The sequence below is a fragment of the Bufo bufo genome, chromosome 6, assembly GCF_905171765.1.
Source record: "Bufo bufo chromosome 6, aBufBuf1.1, whole genome shotgun sequence".
NCBI classification, from domain to species: domain Eukaryota; kingdom Metazoa; phylum Chordata; class Amphibia; order Anura; family Bufonidae; genus Bufo; species Bufo bufo.
The window spans coordinates 137,659,792-137,687,172 of NC_053394.1; the positions used below are offsets into that span (position 1 = coordinate 137,659,792).

The following is a 27,381-nucleotide window of genomic DNA, read 5'->3' on the forward strand; positions in this document are numbered from 1 at the left end:
TTGCTAACCTGTCCCTAATAAAACTTTTTGTAATATAGTTTATTAATGTTTTTTAGTATTTTTATTACACTTTTCCCTACCTAAAGAGCACGTTTCACTGCGCATTTAAAATCTACTTCTCTGTACAACACCGACTGCCCAGCAGTGTACGGAAAAAACATTCTTATGAAAAGTGCCCCAGCGCAGGGAATGTGTGCTCCTGCCCATGCCCCCCAGACGTTTACTAAATCCTGGCATAGCACATGGTTACCCTGTAATCATGTACTATACCAGGATTAGCAGAGCGGGCTCCTGCCTGTGCCTGCTTCGCTAAACTAAGAGCGAACATGCAGGACTTAGCTCCGCTAATCCCGGCATAGGACATGGTTATAGTGTACCTATGTGCTATGCCAGGATTTAGTAAACCTCTGGGGGGGGGGGCACGGGCGGAGCAGCAGTATGCGCTTCTACCTGTACTCCCTGCGCTGCAGCTCCATTCATAAAAATGTCAACTCCATACACTGGAGTGGTGTACAGAAAAGTACATTTTAGGTGCACAGCGAAACGTGCTCTTATGGTAGGGAAGAGTTATAAATATACAGAAAAATTAAACTATATTACAAGAAGTTTTATTATGGCATTAGGGACAGGTTAACAAATTTATACAAAAGTTTTGTTACTCTAATGAAAAAATGAAAAATCAGATATAGTTAGAGATGAGCGAATTTCATATTTTGAAATTCGTTCACACTTTGTTGGTAATAGGTGAATTGCAATAACTCAATTCTATGACGGAATTCATAACGGAATGCCTTTAGAGGCATTCTGTTATTTATTCCGTCATAATAGAAGTCTATGGGCTGCAAAACGAATCCGTGATTTTACCACCAAACAAAGTGTGAACGAATTTTATAAGTGGAAATTCGCTCTTCTCTAATCATAGTACATGATATCTCATGCCCCCCAGCCCATTTATGGCTCTGCTAGATTTATTTCAAGGTGGCAGGTCAGGGGGCCTTGTCCTTTCTGCTGCAAATCACTCCCTGTAACAGTCACAGCTTCTAACAGATAGAACTGGTGGCAGTTAAAGGATGGAACTTCGCATCAGTGAGGTGGACAGAGAAATAGGGAAAAGACCAAACAGCGGGTGGCGCTATACAGATATGTTTCATTGAATTAGGCCTCATGCACACGACCGTTGTGTGCACCCGTGGCCGTTGTGCCGTTTTCCGTTTTTTTTCGCGGACCCATTGACTTTCAATGGGTCCGTGGAAAAATCGGAAAATGCACCGTTTTGCAGCCGCATCCGTGATCCGTGTTTCCTGGCCGTGAAAAAAATATGACCTGTCCTATTTTTTTCACGGCCAACGGTTCACGGGCCCATTCAAGTCAATGGGTCCGTGAAAGAACACGGATGCACACAAGATTGGCATCCGTGTCCGTGATCCGTGGCCGTAGTTTAGTTTTTATACAGACGGATCCGAAGATCCGTCTGCATTAAAGCTTTTTCAAAGCTGAGTTTTCACTTCGTGAAAACTCAGAACCGACAGTATATTCTAACACAGAAGCGTTCCCATGGTGATGGGGACGCTTCTAGTTAGAATACACTACAAACTGTGTACAAGACTGCCCCCTGCTGCCTGGCAGCACCCGATCTCTTACAGGGGGCCTTCATCAGCACAATTAACCCCTTCAGGTGCGGCACCTGAAAGGGTTAATTGTACTATCATATCCCCCTGTAAGAGATCAGGGCTGCCAGGCAGCAGGGGGCAGACCCTCCCCCCCCCTCCCCAGTTTGAATATCATTGGTGGCCAGTGCGGCCCCCCCCCCCTCCCTCTATTGTAATAATTCGTTGGTGGCACAGTGTGCGCCCCCCCCCCTTCCTCCCTCTATTGTAATAAATCGTTGGTGGCACAGTGTGCGCCCCCCATTGCCCCCCCCCTCTATAGCATTAACAACGTTGGTGGCCAGTGTGCAGCCTCCCATCTCCCCCCCCCCTCCCCCCCATCATCATTGGTGGCAGCGGAGTTCCGATCGGAGTCCCAGTTTATTTGCTGGGGCTCCGATCGGTAACCATGGCAACCAGGACGCTACTACAGTCCTCGTTGCCATGGTTACTTAGCAATAGTACAATAGTAGAAGATTAATACTTACCTGCTGCTGCGATGTTCGTGTCCGGCCGGGAGCTCCACCTACTGGTAAGTGACAGTGACAGGTCTGTGCGGCGCATTGCTAAATGAACCGTCACTTACCAGTAGGAGGAGCTCCCGGCCGGACACGAACATCACAGCTCCCAGGTAAGTATGAATCTTGTACTATTGCTAGTAACCCGCTGCCACCAATGATCGGGGGGGGGGGGGGGGGGAATGGCGCAAGATGGGTGGCCGCACACTGGCCACCAATGTTGAAAATGCTATAGAGGGAGGGGGGCCAATGATTGCCACCAACGATTTATTACAATAGAGGGAGGAAGGGGGGGGGAGGCGGGGGGGGGGGGCACACTGTGCCACCAACGAATTATTACAATAGAGGGAGGAAGGGGGGGGCGCACACTGTGCCACCAACGATTTATTACAATGGAGGAAGGGGGGGGGGGCCGCACTGGCCACCAATGATATTCAAACTGGGGAGGGGGGGGGGTCTGCCCCCTGCTGCCTGGCAGCCCTGATCTCTTACAGGGGGATATGATAGTACAATTAACCCCTTCAGGTGCGGCACCTGAGGGGTTAATTGTGCTGATCACGGCCCCCTGTAAGAGATCGGATGCTGCTAGGCAGCAGGGGGCAGTCATGTACACAGTTTGTAGTATATTCTAACTAGAAGCGTCCCCATCACCATGGGAACGCCTCTGTGTTAGAATATACTGTCGGAAATGAGGTTTCACGATCTAACTCATATCCGACAGTATATTCTAACATAGAGGCGTTCCCATGGTGATGGGGACGCTTCAAGTTAAAATATACCATCGGATTGGAGAAAACTCCGATCTGATGGTATAAAAGGGACTCCGGACTTTACATTGAAAGTCAATGGGGACGGATCCGTTTGAAATGGCACCATATTGTGTCAACGTCAAACGGATCCGTCCCCATTGACTTGCATTGTAATTCAGGACGGATCCGTTTGGCTCCGCACGGCCAGGCGGACACCAAAATGACTTTTTTTTCATGTCCGTGGATCCGCCAAAAATCAAGGAAGACCCACGGACGAAAAAACGGTCACGGATCACGGACCTACGGACCCTGTTTTTGCGGACCGTGAAAAAAAACGTTCGTGTGCATGAGGCCTAACTCAGTGGATTTTTATCTAGTATGATTTGCAAATTTTTAATTACATACATTACAAAAGTATTCAGGTTCAGGTGCCGGTATGAGAAATTTAAAATATTTTTGGTGGGACAACCCTTTTAAATAAGTTACCTTGTACCCAGGGAAGTCTTTACTTGATGCAAACACCAGCATTTCGTTTTTAACAATTAGTCTTCGTACTGGGATCAACTCTGAGATGGTCGGGGGTAGATGAATCCTTGGATTTCGCCAACTCTGGAATACACATAAACCTGAGCCTATCTATAGGGTTGACAGTTATTCAACTTTTAGAAGATTCGGCTGAGGAGATGATAAAAATCACTCAAATACCAGTATATGAAAACATTTTTCATCAAAAATGACAAGCTAATTGGACTGGGGGGAGAGGGGGGCGATGGCAGTTAAAGCTTCCTGGTAAAGCCAGCGTGGGGTTTACAAATTTAACTAAAAAGAAATTTTGAATTCTGCCAGCCATTTCCTGTTACTCGGAAGCTACATCTCTCTGGAGGAGCTGGCATACTGTACACATGCATGAAACAGGTAGCATATTTATTTTAATGGAAACCTTGTGAGGTCTCAATTCATCTGTAGGGCGTTGCAGGAGAATTAAACTAGTGTTGCCAGGATCTGCCAGATTACAGTTGATCCCTAGAGTTGCCAGCTGTAGGACACCTTGTGACCATCTTATAATCAGGGGATCCTTCTAATGAAGAACACCCACCTTCATAAAGCTGCTGGCTTGGAAGGATCCCTCATAGGAGTTAGACCTCTTGTGGGCATATGATGTCCGCTTCTCGGAGTTTGAAATACTGGTCATTCTTAGGTCCACTTGGGAGGAAGTCAGCACAGGAAAAAAGGAAAGATCTACAGAATAGGACATCAGGGGATTGAGAATCACCAGGTCAGTTGGCTCAAAATAAAGCTTAAAGGGGTTATCCGACTTAAATAAATCTATTCTAATTGCTTTTATTGTAGACCAGTGAAAGTTTATTAAAATCACTTTCATCACCTATCTATCACTGTTTGGCCAGTTCAGTTCAGGGTCATGTGACCCCCGACGTCAGCAAGCCTGCTCTGCTGATGACGTTTCGTTTACGAGCTTCTCCCTGCTTGAGGGAGTGTCCAGGCTCTGTAAACGAAACATCAGAGCCTCTGGTGCCCTCCGCCCTCCCCCTCTCCTCACACTGCCCGGCTCTGCTCTGCTGATGATGTTTCGTTTACAGCCGTCTCCCTGCTTGAGGGAGTGGCCAGGCTCTGTAAACAAAACGTCAGAGCCTGTGGTCCCCTCCCCCCTCCAGCTCTTCTAACACTGCCTCGGCTCTGGTATGCGATCGCTCATGCGCAGTACATACCAGAGCCGAGGCGATCTCTTCTCCAGCAGCAGGGTATGTTTGTCCCTCCTGCATTCACTGGGGCTAGAGGTGGCAGTTTGTAAACGTTCCCCTCTGCATCTGGGGATCGTTATCACAGCCCTGCCCCCCCTCCCCCACACTAGTACACATTGAACACCCCCTGGGAAATATAAATAAATAATTGGCCATCATTATTATCATAATCATTATTCGGCTATATAAAATCCTTATCTGCCACCAATATATGTATTTATCTAAGCAATATCCATATTGAATATAAATTTGAATAATATAGATATTGCTTAGATACAGATAATGCTAATGATATTTTCACACTAGCGGCAGGACATATCCGACAGGCTGTTCACCCTGTCGGATCTGCCCTGCCGCTATTTGGCCGTGCTGCTGGACGGATCCATTATTGCAATGCATTTCTAGACGGATCCGCACCTGGATCCGTGTACAAATGCTGTCAGTTGTCACACTGATCGGCGGATCCAGCAGGCACGCAGCTCCGACGACGGAGCTGCCTTGCGGATCCGGCGTTGCAAAACAACTGAAGGACGGATCCGTCCTTCCGGTCTACGCATGCACAAAGCGGGAATACTGTGAAAAAGACTGCCAGAGGGATCCGTCCATCCGCATGACAAGCGGATAGACCGATCCGTTATTGCAATACATTTCTAGACGGATCCGCACCTGGATTCGTCTACAAATGCTGTCAGTTGTCACACTGATCGGCGGATCCAGCAGGCAGCTCCGACGATGGAACTGCCTGCCGGATCACACTAATGCTAGTGTGAAAGTACCCTAAAAAGTCGGAAATCCAGTACTTTTAGTCAAGCGGCAGCTCGCTGTGCACTGCCGTGCTGCGCCATAGCTCCACCACCGTCCCCTTTATAGTCAATGGGGACAGAGCGGCAGTCCAGCGGCACGGCCAAATAGCGGCAGGGCGGATCTGACAGGGTGAACAGCCTGTTGGATCGATCCTGCCTCTAGTGTGAAAGTACCCTTAGGCTCCATTCACACATCCGCAAATGGGTCCGCATTCGTTCCGCAATTTTGCGGAACGGGTGCGGACCCATTCATTTTCTATGGTGACGGAATGGATGCGGACAGCACACAGTGTGCTGTCTGCAGCCGCATTTGCGGAGCGCGGCCCCGATCTTCAGGTGCGCAGCTCCGCAAAAGATAGAACATGTCCTATTCTTGTCCGCAGCTTGCGGACAAGAATAGGCATTTCTATAGGGGTGGCGGGCGGGTGTGTTGCGGATCCGCAACACACAACGTACGTGTGAATGGAGCCTTAGTGTGATCCGGCAGGCAGTTCCGTAGTCGGAGCTGCCTGCCAGATCTGCCGATCGGTTTGTCAACTGACAACATTTGTAGACTAATCCGTGTGCGGATCCGTCTAGAAATGCATTGCAAGAACGGATCCGTCTACGAATGCACCGAAAGGATAGATCAGTCGATCCACTTGCCATGTGGATGGACGGATCCCTCTGGCAGTCTTTTTCTCAGTTTTCCCGGTCTGCGCATCCGCAGACCGGAAGGACGAATCCGTCCTTTAGGTATTTTACACTGCCGGTGTTCTGGCAAGGTATAGAAATTTTCCAGAGCTCTATACCGCAAGTGATTCGGCCACACAGAAATCAGCTGGATGAGGGTTTGTGCGGCATTTTGCAAGCGCTGGGGTCATTAGTATAGCATGTAGCAGAGCTGTGTGTGTACAGGGTGTGTAGTATAGCATGTAGCAGAGCTGTGTGTGTACAGGGTGTGTAGTATAGCATGTAGCAGAGCTGTGTGTGTACAGGGTGTGTAGTATAGCATGTAGCAGAGCTGTGTGTGTACAGGGTGTGTAGTATAGCATGTAGCAGAGCTGTGTGTGTACAGGGTGTGTAGTATAGCATGTAGCAGAGCTGTGTGTGTACAGGGTGTGTAGTATAGCATGTAGCAGAGCTGTGTGTGTACAGGGTGTGTAGTATAGCATGTAGCAGAGCTGTGTGTGTACAGGGTGTGTAGTATAGCATGTAGCAGAGCTGTGTGTGTACAGGGTGTGTAGTATAGCATGTAGCAGAGCTGTGTGTGTACAGGGTATGTAGTATAGCATGTAGCAGAGCTGTGTGTGTACAGGGTGTGTAGTATAGCATGTAGCAGAGCTGTGTGTGTACAGGGTGTGTAGTATAGCATGTAGCAGAGCTGTGTGTGTACAGGGTGTGTAGTATAGCATGTAGCAGAGCTGTGTGTGTACAGGGTGTGTAGTATAGCATGTAGCAGAGCTGTGTGTACAGGGTGTGTAGTATAGCCTGTAGCAGAGCTATGTGTACAGGGTGTGTAGTATAGCATGTAGCAGAGCTGTGTGTGTACAGGGTGCATGCAGCAGTGTAGCATAGCAGGAAGTCTGGTAGGGACTCGGTGACACGATTCTTTTGACTAATAAACTCAGACAATTCTCTGAGTCCCTGCAATAACTATAGCCACTACATCACAGTCTACTCCACTGCATTCACTGCAGCAGAGCTGTGTTTGCCAGGAGCAAGTCCCTCCTGACCTTCGGTTCACTTGAGAGCCGACTCAGCAAGTGAACCAAAGATTCAATGAGCTGAGCATGCGCATTGATCTTCAGTTCACTTGCTTCTGCCGGCTCAGGAAGTGAACCGAAGATCCGATTCATGAAAAAGATCCGAACTTCCCATCTCTACTGTACAGCTGCAATGTGACAGGAAGATCTTCTGCCCTGTGTGTGTATTTATTTATTTTTATGCAAAGTGCAGAGCAGGGTGAGGGAAAGGTCAGGTTGTTCACGCCCAGAAATATTCATGAGGCAGAGCTCAGGCTTTGTTGTTATACGCCCCCTCAGCATGTACTTCAGCATGTAAACAAAGCAATGACAGAACCATGAAAAGGTGTAAATATGGGTTTTAACTTGATGAAATCTAGCTTAACCAAATTATATGTATATCCTGATGGATTTTAAGTGTTTTTTTTATTTTTTATTAACTCTGATAACCCCTTTAAAGGCTATTCTGGCTGTTAGAAGTTATCCCCTACCAGATTGGTGGGGGTCCTACTGCTGGGACCCCCACGATCACGAGAACAGGGGCCTCATACCCTCAGCAGCCCCCCTGAAATGAAAAGGCCAGCACTCCATTCATTTCTATGGGAGTTCCGGAGATAGCCAAGCACTATTCTCGGCTATCTCCAGAATTCCCATAGAGATGAATGGAGCTGCCGCATGCATGTCTGACTTCTCCATTTATGCCAGGGATGGTGCAGGGAGTAAGGGGCCAGAAAACGTAGGAAGAGGTTTTTTTTTTTTGCAAAAAAGCCAAAGATAAGGAGTGTTCCAATAACAATCTGATAAGGGCTCATGCACACGACCGTATGTATTTTGCGGTCCGCAAAAAACATGGACGATGTCTGTGTGCATTCTGTATTTTGCAGAACAGAACAGCACTATCCTTGTCTGTAATGCGAATAATAGGACTTTTTTGTGGAATGGAAGTACAGAAACGGAAAGCATACAGAGTAACTTCTGTTTTTTTTTTTGGGGTGGGGGGGTTGTGGACCCATTGAAATTATTGGTTCAAAATACGGTCCGGAAAACAAAAAAAACGTACACTGGAAAAAAATACTGTATGTTCGTGTGCATGAGCCCTAACAGATCAGTGGGGGTCCCAGATTGTCATTGGAACACTACTTAACCTTGGCTTTATTTTCCTGCAGCCCTACACATCGTGTCTTTGGGGATTATTGTACATCATGGTTTTAGCTACGATTTGCAATATACAGACACTGCACAGTACCACTTCTCCTGTCCTGTATACTGGGTGTAATTCTCAGTATATACTCTTATTCTGTATACATGGACACTGCACAGTACCACTTCTCCTGTCCTGTATACTGGGTGTAATTCTCAGTATCTGTTCTTATTCTGTATATATGGACACTGCACAGTACCACTTCTCCTGTCGTGTATACTGGGTGTAATTCTCAGTATCTGCTCTTATTCTGTATATATGGACACTGCACAGTACCACTTCTCCTGTCCTGTATACTGGGTGTAATTCTCAGTATCTGTTCTTATTCTGTATATATGGACACTGCACAGTACCACTTCTCCTGTCCTGTATACTGGGTGTAATTCTCAGTATCTGTTCTTATTCTGTATATATGGACACTGCACAGTACCACTTCTCCAGTCCTGTATACTGGATGTAATTCTCAGCATCTGCTCTTATTCTGTATATATGGACACTGCACAGTACCACTTCTCTTGTCCTGTATACTGGGTGTAATTCTCATTATCTGCTCTTATTCTGTATATATGGACACTGCACAGTACCACTTCTCTTGTCCTATATACTGGGTGTAATTCTCAGTATCTGCTCTTACTCTGTATATATGGACACTGCACATTACCACTTCTCCTGTCCTGTATACTGGGTGGAATCTCTCAGTATCTGCCCTTATTCTGTATATATGGACACTGCACAGTACCACTTCTCCTGTCCTGTATACTGGGTGTAATTCTCAGTATCTGCTCTTACTCTGTATATATGGACACTGCACAGTACCACTTCTCCTGTCCTGTATACTGGGTGTAATTCTCAGTATCTGCTCTTATTCTGTATATATGGACACTGCACAGTACCACTTCTCCTGTCCTGTATACTGGGTGTAATTCTCAGTATCTGCTCTTACTCTGTATATATGGACACTGCACAGTACCACTTCTCTTGTCCTGTATACTGGGTGTAATTCTCAGTATCTGCTCTTACTCTGTATATACAGACACTGCACATTACCACTTCTCCTGTCCTGTATACTGGGTGGAATCTCTCAGTATCTCAGTCTATTTATGGACACTGCACAGCATGTTTGCTAACACTTTGTAAATTTATTGACAGTCCACAAAAGGCAGTTTTTTTTTCTATCTTCCTTAGTGTCTGAGGGGGAGGGAAACAACAACTTCCCTTGAATTGTCTGCCATTTATTTATTTAATTTAATATTGGACAACCTTTTAAATTTTGGGATCTTTGCGATTCAATGGCATGATGTTGAGGGTGTGATGTGGGGCCCTGGTCAGTTTATTTTTGTAAACATTTTGGGTCATCCACGATTTTTGGCTGTGTTGTCCAGAAAACAAACAAAAACGCTTTATTTTATTTTGGAGATATGCTAATTTAGAAGTCTGTGGTTTGTATTTATTCTGGGGTTTGTGTTTGAACACTTTGGGGTCTTCTATTCATATGGAGGTGCTATGAAGCAGTTATATGCCCTTCTTGTGCAGAATGATAATGTAGTGGTCATATAAATGGTTGGCATATATTAAAAGTTGCTGCACAGCACCAAGCACAGTCTGTGCGTTAGAATTTCACCGATCTAACTAGTGAAAAATAATAAATGGTGGTGTTTGTGTGAATAAAATATATATATATTTGCAGCAAAATCCATGGGTTTTGCCATGAGGTTTTCCCCTACTTTGGCCACCGATTTTACACTTTGCAATGCAAAGGCCAGATCAGCAACACTGGAATGGCTTGATGCACCCCTTCCTAAACAAATGGGCAGAAATGTTTCGATGGGTGCGGGTACCAGGCTATGGAGAATCTCTGCAAGCTTAGGAATCACCTTATGCTATTACTAGAGGGAAGTGCATGGTTGCATCATGAAGGAATCTACACATTCCAAAATCTTATTAGCTTTTGCAGCAGCCTGACACTGAGTACTATTCCAATTTGTAATATACCAGCATTCAAGTAATTCTCAATCCTAGATTCCACTCAGTTACCAGTGCTGCTCGATGTCAGGTCAGAAAACCTGTGTTCAGATGAAGATTCATAGCTGAATTCAGGGTGCCAGCTGACTCTGCCCTGGAAAGAAAGCCAGAAACTGGTGATTATATAAGAAAAAGCAGACTATTTTGTAACTGAGGTTCATGTCCTTAACCCAATTGCCACGTGCACCTTCCACAAAGAAAGAAAACAAAACATTTACATCAACTCCATTGTCCAGTGGATCACCAAAAGGCAGCCGACTCCACCTGTTCCCCATTCTGCAACTGTATAAAGAATATTCACGCTTCACCACGCTTGTGTTGCCAGAAAGTTTAAATTCTTCATCTAAAGAAAAGGCGGGGGGGAAATAAAAAATAAAAAAAAATGGGTCTGCTTCCCCCCCTTATGAATATGCTATGTCTAGTATTGCATTTACTTGCACAGGAATGAACTGCAATACTTTACATGACCACAGCCAATAATGGCACTGTTTGAGAACCTCCTACCCCCGCCCGAAAAAATAAATAAAATAAATAAATAAAGAATTCTAATTTCATAAAAGCACATCATAGCAGACCACCACATCACCTTGTATTACACTTCTTTTTACATCCAATGTTGATCTTAGAGTCTTTGCAGATTTAATTTCGGACATCAGCTGATCATGGAGGCTTGGCGGCTCCTGGGATCGCTCTTTCAGCTTCCTTTCTGATGCCTTGAGGGAGATAAAAAAAATATCTAGTATTACTTTCTATGTGTAGAGTTTTCACCAGAAACATCATTGTATGAACTTCCATCACTCTCTGGCGTCTAACGACCCCCTGACAAACATGTCCACTAGATCCTTTCACCCACCGCATCAGGGATAAGGAAGGCTGCAGCGTACCGGTTTCAGCGTATGTGCACGAATCAGGTCCAAAATGAAGTTATCTTCACTCCTGCTTGACTTGTTCTGATCACACTCCTGGAATAAAGTGGTAGATATTTAGGACACAGTCCATAGAAAATTTCATTGCAACACCACATTCTGTGAATTACCAGGCATAATGTGTTCTACTTCCCTCCGGAGCTGCATTCAAAATTCTGCATTTTTGTTGGAGATTCTTTTATACCAGACACTATTTGGGTACATGCACATGCCAGTATAGTTTATGTGGTCTTTGCTGCGTTTCCGAAAATCCACACAGATCAATTTCCGCAGTTTCATGATGAAAACCCCACCGAATTAACCAGCATTGTATTACACTGCAGATTCTCCGCACGTAATATGCAGTGTGCAGGTAGCAAGCTCACTTTGTAGTGCCCCAGTACCAACACATTCCAAGTGAATTCTAAATGCAGCTTAGGATGTGACTAGAGCAAGACATAATTGACTCAAGATTAGTATGTAAAGTACCACCTTCACTGGACGCAGGACGTATCTCTTGGACCGGATGTCATCCATTAGTAGCTCATATGGAGTAAGAGCATACTCTACAGGGAGTGCAGTGTAGGAACGCTGGTCAATGCTGCGAAGACTGATCCCAACTCGAAGCTCATTCATCACGTTACTCCAGGCCATACCCTGCGATTGACCAAAATTCGTAAATTCCTAAGGTGTGGTTTAGGTGAGGGATTTTTGACATGGGTCTCAGTGCAGAAAACTGCATTAATATGGCTTCCCACCACAGTTCATGTGGTCAAATATTTTTCTCATGGTTTAACAGATCACACAAGGAACATACATGTCCATTCTTGGAGCAGTCATCGCACCAACATCTAGGAAAGCAACAGATGGGGCCTGCTAATGGTTTAGCTGCATTCAATGGAGCCAAACTGTGGGAGGAAACCCACCACTCAAAGTGAAAACCTACTTTAGAAACCACAGCAATTTAGTCTGATATGCAGCAGATTATGACGTGGTCAAAATCCATCATATGAACATGCCCTTAATCAGATGTACCAATCTTTTTGGTAGGTGTCTTGTTAGAGATATCCCATCATCTACCCTACTGCTAGATAGGTGGGAGTAAGCCCATAATTTCATGGCTAGGAGTTCAAAGGGGTTGTGCAGGCAGTACATATGGATGAACTATGCCTAGGATAAGTCATCAATATCTGATCGGCAGGGGTACAACCCTTGGCAACCCCCATGAATCATCTGTTTGAAGAGGAGACTGCCCTCCACGCAAGCACTACTTCCTCTTCATTACACTTACATTTATCCATTTTCCTGTTACATATCAAGGGTTAACAGCAAAACAAAACTTAATATCTATTACCCTGTTTCTGCAGTTTACAAAAACACCCCACGTGGTCATAAACTGCTGTATGCGCACACAGCAGGGCGCAGAAGGAAAGGAGCGCCATATGGATTTTGGATGGCAGATTTTGCTGGACTGGTTTTTAGGCATGTCACATTTGAAGACTCCCTGATTCACCCCTACAGTAGATACTCCCAAAAAGTAGCCTCATTGGAAACTATGAGATAAGGTGAGAGTCATTTTGGTATTTTTTTGGGGGTAAATATGATTTGATTGCTCTATATTATGCTTTTTGTGAGGCAAGGTAAAAAAAAAAAAAAAAACACCGCTATTCTGGCATAGTTTTTATTTTTTACAATGTTCACCTGCTCATGTGCTATTTTTATAGAGCAAGTTTTTACAGATGTGACTATCAAATATGTCTACTTATTTTTTGTTTGTTTTATACAAGGCATTTAAAAAAAAAAAAAATTATATATATATATATATATATATATATATATCACGCTTGTCTCCATTTTCTGAAAACCATAATTTTTTTTATTTTTCTGACAATCTTGTGTAGGGTCTCGTTTTTGTGGGAAGAGTTGAAGTTTTTATTGGTACCATTTTTGGGTACATATGATTTTTTTGATCATTCAATATTACACTTTATGGGGCAAAGTGTCCCAAAGAATTGGCTGTTTTGGCACAGTTCTTTTATTTATTTTTTACGGCATTCATCTTAGGGGGTAGATCATGTGAATTTTTATTTTTATCATCTTTACAGATGGTGATACCCAAGAGATATCTACATTTTAAACATTTTTTATTTTTTGTAAAACTGAAAACACACCACACACAACTTGATTGGTAATATTTTGGGATACATAACACTTTTTGATTGGTATTACACGTTTTGTAAATGGCTTTTTTGGCACAGTTTTTATTTATATGGCGTTCACCTCAAGGGGAAGGTGGTGTGATATTTTCATAGAGCAGTTTTTTACTGACATGGCGATATATCTTTGTTAAATTTATTTCAGTTTTACACAAAAGCATTTTTGAAAGAAATCATTTTTGAGTCTGTTTTCTGAAAGCCTTTATTTTTTGGGGAAATGTTTTACGTAGGGGCTAATTTTTTGCGGGATGAGGTGACTATTTGGTACTATTTTGGGGTACATATGGCTTTTTGATTGCTCGGTATTACTTTTTTTTGTGATGTAAGGTGACAGTTTTCATTTAAATTTTTTATTTAAGGCGTTCACCTGATGGTTAGAGCTGGACACTGATACCCAATATGTCTTTATATGTTTTTAACTTGAAATTTTTACTATGATTATCACTTTTTTGCTTTTTGTTTTACTTTTTATTTTTGGCCCACTGTGGGACTTTGACTTTTCAGTGCATGACAATTCATGTGTATTGTAATGCATTGACAGTCAGTGTATTACCAATGTAACTGACAGTTGCCTCAGAGACCCAGCCTAAGGGGTTGGATCTCCTGGGCGCCCTTAGAAGGAAAGTCTCGATGCCGTCACCGCAGCACAGGGACCTGATGGGGATGGAAATGAAGACGCAAACCCCCTGCATGCTGTGGTCAGCTTTGACTGTGGCATACAAGGGGTTAATCCACCCACACTGCTGTTTACAGCGATGCTGGCAGATACAGCAGGGGCCCAGCTGTCAGTGTCTGCCAGACTCCTGCATTGATAGTGCGTGCACTGCTCCAGTACCCGCCCGATCATCTTGACATACTAGTTCATCAATGGTCGCCAAGGCACTGGTGGCCATGGTATACTAGCATGCCATGGGTCTCCAAGCGGTTAAACAGCGCTCCAAATCCTCTGCATAAACAGAGTTAAGTAATAATTCTGTCTGCCACTACCACTAGAGGGAGCTTAAGAGCTTACTGCCTATTGACATATTTCAGTCAATGTTCAGTAGATTAAGCCCCTTATCCAACAATCCTAGTTATAACAGATCTGTGCTGGATTCACACATTGAATTTGAGCACATCACATTAGATCATACACCTCTATGGAGAAATAAGACATTTCTCAGTTTACCAGATCATCTGAAATGACAGAATCCTCTTGCAAGTCATTCTTAAGACTTTGTCTTGTCAAAATCTGTAAGGAAAATAAAATTGTCAAGTGCTGCCGGGGTGGGGGGGAATAGTGACAAAAAATAAACAGGTGATCCAATTCAATCACAAATTGGGGGACAATTATAAGCCACACCCAGTTATGCTTGGAAACACCCCCAAGGAGCCAAAACGCCCTTTCAATACTAACCTTTCACAAATCATGCCCCTGTAGCCTGGTTCCTGGAAATGTCAGCAAATACGGTACTTAGAACACAGCATTGTGATTTTCTAACCAGAGAGCTTGTCCATTCCTAGGGTGGAATCTCTCTCCGTCTCCCTCTGTCTGTTGTAGCTTTTCTCCACAGTAGTACAAAAATGCCAGAGGGAAACTGATGCCAGGACTGATCGCATAGTTTTACATTTCTGTCCTCTGGAGCATCAGTTTGCACACAACTAAAGAAGCATGCAGTATTTCTCCGTCTATGGACTCTGGACAGTGCACCAAAATGCGCAAAGGTTGGATGCATAAAAGAAATGGCCTGATGCAACTGAAGTGCATGCATTCATCCTTATCTACACTCCTCAACAATGAAAATGCCCAAACACCAAGAAGGAAAAGTTGTGGAATTATGGAAGTCAGAGGATCGATAAACCAGATCGATGGGTGCCTATAGCTCAATAGTGACATCATGGGCGTAGCTATAGGGGAAGCGGTTGCTTTGCGGCCTGAACTCAGAAGGGGCCCATACAGGAGGAGGACTAAGATTTTATTGTCTAGGCCTCAACTGTATTATATACAGACAGACTGTAGAAAACGAAGGGAGTGTCTGTCAGGCCTCGTCTGCGAGAGCTATCTTGACTAGCCACAGGAATTGGGATTGAAAGGGAGGAAGTGGTTGCACAGACGTTTCAGGGTTGGGAGCCATTCAAAAATTTTCTAGTTACGCCACTGAGTGACATCACTTAGTGCTCCTAGTGAGCGCGAGCATCAAGTACAGGAATGGAGCTGAGCTGCTGACTGGGACACGCACCGAATACAAGTACGCACCTATAACACCCTGGAGTCTATTACTACTACCTATAAGAGGAAAAGCACTGTGGTCAGATTACAGCAGAGAGAAGCAAGGTATCTGACAGCATCCCTGCATAGAGTGGTGCGATTTCATGGTTACCGCAGTGTTAGTGGTGACACCAATGTTGGGATAAGTGTAAGTGTTACACGGGACCCATCACTGAGATAAGTATTATCCATTACATGCAGTGGCGGTACCGCAGAGCAAGTGTTTATTAGGTATAAGACTGTTTTGAGATACACTGCATACATGTCTCCAATTTAACACATCTGGGACAAGTCCAGAAAGGCTGCAGGGCACCGTGGCATGTTTAGGCCACGCAGGCTGCTCACAGCTGCACGAGCAACATTCCTGTCCTGTTTAAAAATGGCTCCTGGGACAGTTCAGAGAAACAGCTGTACTAAAGATTCCACGACCAAATCACTATAATGCTGAGCCGTTAGTGTACCCAAAATGATGACTAGGGGAGTTCAGCTACAGATCCGTCCATGCAGAGGTTCACCTATGTGGGGATGTTGCTGTCATTCTCCCATGTGGCTAAAAACGTGGCTTTTCTTCCCCTCCCATATATCACAGATTGGAGCTAGGTGCCTCAAAATTTTATCTGCAGATCTTAGGGACATCTGCTACTTCCTTTATTTGCATAATCTTCTGGTTGCCCTTCTTGTTGCAATTTCAGTGTTGCAAAGTATAGATTAAACATTTTACATTTATCCAGATCTAGTTCAACAGCAGCATTATTCTACAATGTATAAGTGTAGGCAAAAGCCTGGAGTTCATGACAGGAGAGATTTGTGCAGCTTTTACATTGCTGATACACTAACAAGCTAATCAGTTGTAAAAGAAAAACTAGTTCACCATTCAAAGAAAGCAATGATGTTAAAAATGTCGAGGAACTCAAAGTATATCAGAAAAAACATCATACAAGGATTTACATGGACATCTTGTACAACTGGATAATATGGCCTCTAAACGTCCATAATTAGTCTTTATCTGAAGGCTATACAAGCACTAAACTAAATAAGGGGCATTTAGACCAAGCAGTGCCCAAACCAACTTCCCTCCCCATTTCATATTGCTATAGTATTCAGATTCTTGGAACCATAAAGTTAGGGTACCTTTACACTAGCGGTTTTGTTTCCTGGTATTGAGTCCCATCACAGGAGGAGCTCAATACCGGGAAAAAAACTTATCAGTTTTATCCTAATGCATTCTGAATGGAGAACATTCCGTTCAGGATTAGTGATGAGCGGCAGGTGTCATTAGAATTTGCAATATTTCGCGAATATTTTGTAGAATATTTGCGAATTCGAATATTGGTTATATTCTACGATTTTTTTACTCGAAAAATAGACAAGGTAATGATCACGTAATATGCAAATTTTTGTAATGCGAATTTTTATCGCGAATTTTTTAATTGCCAAGCAAAAACATGAATCCTCCCTGCTTCTTGCTTGTGGGCCAATGAGTCATAGCACTATATCGAATATATTAGTTTTTTCAAATATTCGTAATATTCTAAAACAAGAATTTATAGCAATACAGCAAATATTCGAAAAAAACGAATGTAGAGCAATTTAGCTAATATAGTGCTATAATTATTATTATTATATATTTTTTTTAATAGTTGTAATTTTTTTCCAATCTGAACTTCAGATGAGAAAAAATGACAACTATTAGACAAAGAAGATTATAGCACTATATTAGCTAAATTGCTCTATATTCGTTTTTTTTATATTAGCTATATATTCTTGTTTTAGAATATTACGAATATTCGAAAAAAACGAATATATTCGATATAGTGCTATATATTAGTTTAGAATATTCATAATTTTTCCCATTTAAAGTCATGATTCCTCCCTGCTTCTTGCTTGTGGGCCAATGAGTCATTGGCCCACAAGCAAGAAGCAGGGAGGAATCATGTTTTTACTCGGCAATTAAAAAAAAAAAAATAAAAAAAAAAAAAAAAAAAAAAAAAAATCGCATTACGAAAATTCGCAATAAAAAAAAATATTGAATATTCGAAATTACGAATATACATCACTATATTCTAAATATTCGTGAATTTTCGAAGTACCTATATTAGTGATAAAAATTTGCAATTCTAATATTCGTGATCAACACTATTCAGGATGCATCAGTTCAGTCCCTCTTACGTTTTTTTGGATGGAGAAAATACTCCGGCCAAAAATACTGATCACTTGCCGGAATGCCGGGTATGGCGTTAATTTACATTGAAGTGTATTAGTGCCGGATCCGGCATTAAGTGTTCCGGCAAAACGGATTCAGCTTTCCTGTCTGCTCATGCGAAGACCTTTAAAAATGCAAAAACAATTAATACCAGATCCGTTTTTCTAAATAACAGCGGAGAGACGGATCCAGTATTTCAATGCATTTGTCTGACAGATACGCCTGACAAATGCCATCAGTTTGCATCCGGATTGCTGGAACTGCCTGCCGGAATCCTCTGCTGCAAGTGTGACAGTACCCTTAGCTGGAAAATCCCTTCAAAGAGAAAATTGGACAACTCAATGGATCAACCTGTAAAAGAATAGATGATTACTTGCCTGACAGAGCCCTTGCTGTCACGCTGGTTCTCCCAATAGGGTTCTGTTTTCCCAGCTGCAGGGGTGACATCACGTTAACATGTGACGGTTGCAGCCACTCACCTCTTCAGTGCACTCCTGAGGCCAATGATTGGCTGCAGAGGTCACCTCTGCAACCTTTTACAGGCCAATGCCCTGAGTTGTCCAGTTTCATTTTGAAATTGGATAACTCTTTTAAAACAACGTTGAGCCGTTTGATCTCAAAGTAATGCTATGGCTTCTGCTCACCTCCACTGGCCTTAGCATGCCTCGCTTAGACCTAATGTCGTCCATCAAACGTTCATATGGAGCAAGTGTGTACTGTATGGGCATCTCAATGGAGGAGCGCTGATCAACGCTACGGAGACTGACCCCAAGACTAAGCTCATTCATCACACTGCTCCACCGGGCGCCCTATGAAGGAATAAGCCAAATTATTCATATATTATATTGCAGTACCCCACAATAGCGTACTTGCAAAATTGTGTGTTATTTAATGTTATTTGGGTCCCTAATGTTCTGATGTATAGTACCTGCATAGTTTGATATGGATAAATCAGGGTTAACAACCCTGACCTTGTATGAGGCTAGGAGTTAGATCTTGGTCTGCCCATAGTTTAGTGCTGAGTCTAGTGTTTGCTGAGAAAGAGAGAAGAGACACATGTGCTCACTCCTTGGAAAAACAAAGCTTGAGTCCACCCTCTCAGATATTTGTATCAAGAAAGCCATCTCTTCTCTATAGTACTCCAGAGAGAAAAGAACTAGAAGGTCCAGAATCTACAAGGCCAAACACTGGAGTCAGTCATGAAGGTATTTGCTGTTTAAGGCTGATAAAGACTTTACTGCAGTCAGAGGGACATTGCTAAAACACCCTTCACACTTTTACATGGTCCTGACCAGTGGCATCTTAATCCTTTACCCCTCAGCCTGGGAATTACAGATATGTTTTGCAAGAACATTGACAGCCATAGATTCTGCAGAGGGAAGGAAGGAGTACTACAACCTCCATCATGGCTCATTCATACATTGCGATCTGGAAACATCTGCATTGTGAACTATTTGGAACTGTGTTTTAATACTGTTGGATTACTACGACTACCATTCTGTACTTTGATAAAGAGATGTTTATTTTCTACGTCTGGCCTGACTCCAGCACCATTTGCTGGCCACATCACCTTCATCTGCCTTGTACCCGCACCCAAACCCATAACACCAAGGGCACCCCAATTACTATCATTAAGGAGACTCAACATCAAGGTGTTCCCCAAGGGAAGAAAAAGTGTGCCACCCTGTCACTGTCCAGCCCTAGGAAGTATCAGTGTGAGGAAAGCCACCGATTTATGTGAATGGCTGTTTCAGCCAAAGCCACCACCGCACCCATTCTCTGCCTCTCCTGGAATACAATATATGAAAAAAACGAAATATTCTGACCCAATTCATTTCATACCCAGTTATCATACATTACAAGCATGCCATCGTCTATCTCCTCAGTGGATTTCAATCGCTTCAAACTCTGCAAGAAGAAAAGCGGGAAATAAAGCTGTGGCAGCTGGCATGCACCGACTGCGCCAGTCAGGAGATGGGTATAGCAGGAGTAGATGTTGGCAATTAGGTCTTCATAATGGATTCTACCTGCTTGGAAAACTCTATGGTTTGCAGGAGGTTGTTAATGTCCTGATACTCCGCATACTGGCTGCGGCAGACGGCTTTGTAGTGATTGGATGCCTCCGAAGGAACACATAGTCTCTCAGCACATTCCTATGGAAAGACAAGGGTTGACCAGGTTAATTTTGCCACTGCCTGCAATATTTTAGAGGGGAAATCCTGTAAAAAGGACAGGCGTTTTCAAAAATGCAGATTATTATCTAATTGATGGAGGTCCAACACACAGCATCCACACTGATCGTTTGAAGAGGCTGCAACGCTACTGTGAACGCTGCGGCCTATTCACTTGAATGGGCCTGGGCTGCAATACAAAGCACAGCCTTATTACAACGTACAGCACTGTGCTTAGTATGCTGTAAAGAAGCTGCAGCGCTCAGTGCAGTTGATCAGCAGGGGTTGAACTATCCTGAGAATAGATCAATATTGAACACCTGGAAACCCCCTTTAACTCCCCGATGACATCCGCCATACAAGTACAGAGGATGATGTCTCTTTAAAGATGGAGCCCGCCCTGAAGCCGAGCAAGCACCACAGCTGCCGGGTGCCTGCCTTTTCACACAGGAGATGCCCTGAGCTAAAGTTTACGACTGGCAATAACACCAGTCACAGACATTTAAAGGGTTGTCCGGATTCCGAGCAGAACCCGAACATACCCACATTTTCACCCAGGCAGCCCCCTCGATATTAGCATCGAAGCATTTCATACCGGTGTTTGTTTTTACACTGCTAGACGGAGTCTGAGCTCTGACAATCTGGGAGCAGGACTTAAACGGCTCCCTTTAGCAATGATCGGGGGAGCTGTTCATTCCTACAGCAGCACTGGTCCCCATAAAGGATCCAAGACTTCCGCATCTACGTTCCTAATTATACACTGCTCAAAAAAATAAAGGGAACACTTAAACAACACAATGTAACTCCAAGTCAATCACACTTCTGTGAAATCAAACTGTCCACTTAGGAAGCAACACTGAGTGACAATCAATTTTACATGCTGTTGTGCAAATGGGATAGACAACAGGTGGAAATGATAGGCAATTAGCAAGACACCCCCAATAAAGAAGTGGTTCTGAAGGTGGTGATCACAGACCACTTCTCAGTTCCTATGCTTCCTGGCTGATGTTTTGGTCACTTTTGAATGCTGGCGGTGCTTTCACTCTAGTGGTAGCATGAGACGGAGTCTACAACCCACACAAGTGGCTCAGGTAGTGCAGCTTATCCAGGATGGCACATCAATGCGAGCTGTGGCAAGAAGGTTTGCTGTGTCTGTCAGCGTAGTGTCCAGAGCATGGAGGCGCTACCAGGAGACAGGCCAGTACATCGGGAGACGTGGAGGAGGCCGTAGGAGGGCAACAACCCAGCAGCAGGACCGCTACCTCCACCTTTGTGCAAGGAGGAACAGGAGGAGCACTGCCAGAGCCCTGCAAAATGACCTCCAGCAGGCCACAAATGTGCATGTGTCTGCTCAAACGGTCAGAAACAGACTCCATGAGGGTGATATGAGGGCCCGACGTCCACAGGTAGGGGTTGTGCTTACAGCCCAACACCGTGCAGGACGTTTGGCATTTGCCAGAGAACACCAAGATTGGCAAATTCGCCACTGGCGCCCTGTGCTCTTCACAGATGAAAGCAGGTTCACACTGAGCACATGTGACAGACGTGACAGAGTCTGGAGACGCCGTGGAGAACGTTCTGCTGCCTGCAACATCCTCCAGCATGACCGTTTGGCATTGGGTCAGTAATGGTGTGGGGTTGCATTTCTTTGGAGGGCCGCACAGCCCTCCATGTGCTCGCCAGAGGTAGCCTGACTGCCATTAGGTACCGAGATGAGATCCTCAGACCCCTTGTGAGACCATATGCTGGTGCTGTTGGCCCTGGGTTCTTTCTAATGCAAGACAATGCTAGACCTCATGTGGCTGGAGTGTGTCAGCAGTTCCTGCAAGACGAAGGCATTGATGCTATGGACTGGCCCGCCCATTCCCCAGACCTGAATCCAATTGAGCACATCTGGGACATCATGTCTCGCTCTATCCACCAACGTCACGTTGCACCACAGACTGTCCAGGAGTTGGCAGATGCTTTAGTCCAGGTCTGGGAGGAGATCCCTCAGGAGACCGTCCGCGACCTCATCAGGAGCATGCACAGGCGTTGTAGGGAGGTCATACAGGCACGTGGAGGCCACACACACACTACTGAGCCTCATTTTGACTTGTTTTAAGGATATTACATCAAAGTTGGATCAGCCTGTAGTGTGTTTTTCCACTTTGTTTTGAGGGTGACTCCAAATCCAGACCTCCATAGGTTGAAAAATTTGATTTCCATTTTTTTATTTTTGTGTGATTTTGTTGTCAGCACATTCAACTATGTAAAGAACAAAGTATTTCAGAAGAATATTTAATTAATTCAGATCTAGGATGTGTTATTTTTGTGTTCCCTTTATTTTTTTGAGCAGTGTATATTTTTAAAAACTTAAAAGGGTTGTCACTTCAGCAAATAACTTTCTCTACATAATAAATGCTAATACAAACCACTTACTAATGTATTGTTATTATCCATTTGGCTTCCTTTGCTGGCTGGATTCATTTTTCCATCACATTATAGACTGGTTGTTTCCATGGTTACGACCACCCCATAAACCATCAGTGGTGGCCGTGCTTGCATACTATAGAAAAAAAAAAGCACTAGCCTGTGAGTTCCCCTGGTCCCAGCCACCAGAGAGGCCGGCACTTTTTCCTATAGTGTGCAATAGCCACCGCTGATTGTTTACGGGGTGGTTATAACCATGGAAACGAGCAGTCTATAAGGTGATTGAAAAATGAATCCAGCCAGTGAAGGAGGCAATATGGATAATCCCAATTCATTAGTAAGTGCCTTGTTATAACTAACTACATGATAAATGCCATTTGCTGAAGTGAGACAACCCCTTAAATATAAAAAAAAAACTCTAATCACCCCCTTTCCCCCCCCAAATCAAAATAATTAAAAATCATATGCCTCATCTCAAAACACTTGTACTATTAAAATATAAAAATATTTACCCATTACGGCGAACAGCTTAACATTGAATTGGTTGATTCAACATTTTTACGTTGCTTCATGTCCCCAAAAATTGGGTAAAGAGTGATCAAGAAGTCATGCCCACCCCAAAAATGGCATCAATGAGAAATACAGACCGCCACACCAAACATTAGCCCTCAGAAAAATAGTCATGGAGGTCAGAGTGTGGGGATGAAGAAATAAAAACTTTGGAAAAAATGTAAGTATTAAATCTATACAAGTGTATAGTTGATCTAGATATAGCTGTAATTGTATTGATCCAAAGAACGAGGATAACAGGTCAGCTTTACTGCACAGAGAAGGTCAGCAAAACAAGCCCAGACAATTGCAGCAGGTTTAAATGGGTTTCCAACGCCACCCCAATTGGATTTTTTTGTCCAGCTCCTCACTCCATTGTATACAGTAAATGGTGCCATTAGAAAGTACAACTTGTTCCACAAAAAACAAGCCCTCCTACGGCTATGTGAACGGAAAACTAAAAGTTACGGTTCTGGGGAGGCAGAGAGTAAAAAAAACTATTGTAAAAACCGAACATCTCCATATACTCAAAGGGTTAATGGTCTCACTGATGAATGGTCCTCTGCTAAGACCAGGCATCCTCAACCTGCGGCCCTCCAGCTGTTGCAAAACTATAACTCCCAGCATGCCCGAACAGCCTACAGGTATCAGCCTACAGCAGGGCATTGTGGGAGTTGTAGTTGTACAACAGCTGGAGGATGCCTGGCTTAGACAGTTGCGTCAGACTCCCAGTAGCAGAAATCTCTGCATAATGCCAGAGGGCCAACATTTCAGGGAGCCCGTCTATGACCGTACAGATAATTTTCATTACATTTCATCTTTATGCTGACAAAAGGAAGAGGGTCACGCTTATGGGTTCCTGATTAGTGCCATACATTCTGGCATCCCAAACCATCACCCCCATCATCCTCTCTGGTGGTGCGATTATGTGGTACCTTTATGATGTCATTCAGAGTGAAGGCATGCCTCTTTGCTTCAGGGGATTTGCTGCTGGTGGTGGTGGTGGTGGTGTGCAGGCCCAGCATATAGAAGAGCAGGTCGTCCAGAGAGTCACCCAGAACGCGTTCAACGTCACTGCTGAGACCCCAGTCCAGGGCAGTGTACACCGCCTTCCCAAGACGCTCTATAACCTGCAAGATACAGGAGATGGATTTAAGGAGATTGTGTGATGCTGCCTAATGAGCCGCTTACATCTGAAGCCTCATGCACGCAAAGGGGTCCGTACTGAGGTCTGCCACCACAGATCTGCAAAATACGGACACCTTCCATGGGCACTCCATATTTTTCTCACTTCCTCCATGAAGACAAGAATTAGGACATGTTCTACGATTTCTATAACGTTCTGTAAATTTCGGAACGGATGAGTACAGCACACTATGTGCTATCCGTTTTTTCTTTTTGACCGACCCCAATGAAATTAATTGGTTTGTCTACTATGCGCATCAGACGTGCATGCAAAATATGGTCATGTGCATGAGCTCTAAGCCCATCATGACTGCTGACCTGTCTGTATCTAACCCCTTCATGCTCGATATCTGTATCTAAGCCGATCATGTCTGCTGACCTGTCTGTATCTAACCCCTTCATGCTCGATACCTGTATCTAAGCCTATCATGTCTGCTGACCTGTCTGTATCTAACCCCTTCATGCTCGATACCTGTATCTAAGCCTATCATGTCTGCTGACCTGTCTGTATCTAACCCCTTCATGCTCGATACCTGTATCTAAGCCCATCATGTCTGCTGACCTGTCTGTATCTAACCCCTTCATGCTCGATACCTGTATCTAAGCCCATCATGTGTGATTACATCTGCTGAGATGCCTGTATGTAAATCCATCCTGTGTGATACTTAGCCGCCTGTCTCCAAGTCTATCGTGTGTGATATTGCCTGATAAGTTGCTGTATCTAATCCGATTATTCTGTGTGATACTGATTTGTATATTAATTCATAAACCTGTATAAGGAAAAAAATAAAAAATAAAAAGAAGAAGAATGACAAAGATGACGTACCCTTGTCTCAGACAGGCTTGAGTCCTTGAGATCTAGAAACCAGAACATATAGAATTTAGTGAACACAAGGTTTACATATTTCTGGTAACTGCATAACAAACACTGAATATTTTGAACACTAGGTGGTACTGTTACTTGAAAATATGGTCTCAGTCTAAGGGAGCATTCACACGACCGTGTTGGTGTTGCGGTCCGCAAATCACAGATCCGTGTGTTCCGTATGTCTTCAGTTATCTTTCCGTTTCCGTTCCGTAAGTCCGTATAATACAGACGTGGTGCTTCCGTGTGTCATCCGTTTTTCACGGTCCGCAAAAAAATGAAATGGGGTTTCCTAGAATGTTTTCAGTCCAGGGGTCCGCAAAAAACGGATGACATACGGATGCATTTCCGTGTGCTATCCGTTTTTTTTACGGACCTATTGACTTTCCATGGGGCCACGGACCGCAATTTGCGGCCAAGTATAGGACAGGTTCTAAAATAAAAAGGAACGGACACACGGAACAGACAGCACACGGGTGACAATGAAAGGCATTCCGCAATTTTTGCAGACCCATAGAAATGAATGGGTCCGAGCATTGTCCGCAAAAATTGCGGAACGGACACGGAAGAAAAACACGGCCGTGTGAATGCTCCCTAAAGCTAGTCACCCATCAACCTTTCCTTTTCTGCATGTAGCTATAGGATTAGGATGCCTTCGCACTGCAGATTTAGTTGCAGAATTTTCTGCAACTGAATATCAGTTCCATTCATTTGAAGCACATGGATTTCTGCAAGCCCCATGCAGGTGAATGGAACTGAAAACTCTGCAACAAAATCTGCAGCGTGTGACTTGTGCTCTGTACCCCGAGGGGGCCCAAAAAGCTGTGGTTGCTATGTACAGCAAAGACACAGTCCCTGACCCGTTTGATATTTTCTTCTATTGTGCCCCCTCTAGTGGACAAAGAATACATAACCAGTACAAATACTGTATGTGGAACTGCACGTGGCTGGCACGCGAGCTGTGCAGGGCTTGCTGGGAGTTGCAGGGTCAGTCCATATTTAGGGGAATGCAACACTCACTTTCACTTACCATTTGAGTCCACAAAAGACACCGCACCATCCTGGTGAATGTAGATATGTTCTGTCCCCCTTAATGCTGGGAACCATCCACCTCCCAGTATCATCTGCTTGAGTTCACAGCTGCACTGGTAGCACAGGGCCCAGGCCAGCTCCTCGCTAACCGGCTGTCCAGACCCCTTTAATACATCATTTAGCCTCACCTTACGGTGAAGCTCTGTGGGACTCCACTCATTCATGATTTCCCTTCCTATGATAAGCCAATGTATTATTCACAACCAGTACAAACCCATCTCATAACCAGCAGGCTTCCACCATCCTCATCCTTCCTTCCTTATAGAGCACAGGCCACTCCAATCTCCACAATTAACAGCATTAACCCATTGCCTGCCAGTGCAAAATCGCAGCTTAACTGCAATCCACTCCATTGCTATGATTTGCATTTTACCTGCACTGATACATTGTAACAAACTATCAGGACAGAAGATTTATTTGTGCTGATGTTAGGGCTCTTTCACACTTGCGTTGTTGTGTTCCGGCATAGAGTTCCGTCGTCGGGGCTCTATGCCGGAAGAATCCTGATCAGGATTATCCCCATGCATTCTGAATAGAGAGAAATCCGTTCAGGATGCATCAGGATGTCTTCAGTTCCGGACCGGAGCATGCTGCGCTTTTTGCTCCGGCCAAAAATCCTGAACACTTGCCGCAAGGCCGGATCCGGAATTAATGCCCATTGAAAGGCATTAATCCGGATCCGGCCTTAAGCTAAACGTCATTTCGGCGCATTGCCGGATCCGACGTTTAGCTTTTTCTGAATGGTTACCATGGCTGCCAGGACGCTAAAGTCCTGTTTGCCATGGTAAAGTGTAGTGGGGAGCGGGGGAGCGGGGGAGCAGTATACTTACCATCCGTGCGGCTCCCGGGGCGCTCCAGAATGACGTCAGGGCGCCCCACGTGCATGGATGACGTGTCGCATGGATCACGTCATCCATGCGCATGGGGCGCCCTGACGTCATTCTGGAGCGCCCCGGGAGCCGCACGGACGGTAAGTATACTGCTCCCCCGCTCCCCACTACTACTATGGCAACCAGGACTTTAATAGCGTCCTGGGTGCCATAGTAACACTGAACGCATTTTGAAGACGGATCCGTCTTCAAATGCTTTCAGTTCACTTGCGGTGTTACGGA

General features: G+C 44.3%; 1 protein-coding gene across 1 annotated transcript in view; it reads right to left on the minus strand.

Annotated features, from left to right (window-relative positions):
- LOC121005577 (protein spire homolog 1-like) overlaps nt 1-26,433 on the minus strand; it is a 37,815-nt gene extending 11,382 nt beyond the window's left edge. The window contains exons 1-12 of the mRNA XM_040438352.1: nt 26,208-26,433; nt 25,139-25,170; nt 24,063-24,257; nt 20,023-20,148; nt 19,838-19,903; nt 11,821-11,985; nt 11,308-11,385; nt 11,010-11,136; nt 10,642-10,766; nt 10,436-10,517; nt 4,010-4,152; nt 3,400-3,522 (exon numbers count right to left, since the gene is read on the minus strand). Of these exons, the coding sequence (XP_040294286.1) occupies nt 3,400-3,522; nt 4,010-4,152; nt 10,436-10,517; nt 10,642-10,766; nt 11,010-11,136; nt 11,308-11,385; nt 11,821-11,985; nt 19,838-19,903; nt 20,023-20,148; nt 24,063-24,257; nt 25,139-25,170; nt 26,208-26,433 (1,488 nt within the window). The remainder of the gene's footprint in view (nt 1-3,399; nt 3,523-4,009; nt 4,153-10,435; nt 10,518-10,641; nt 10,767-11,009; nt 11,137-11,307; nt 11,386-11,820; nt 11,986-19,837; nt 19,904-20,022; nt 20,149-24,062; nt 24,258-25,138; nt 25,171-26,207) is intronic.
- Between the last annotated feature and the right edge of the window lie 948 nt (nt 26,434-27,381).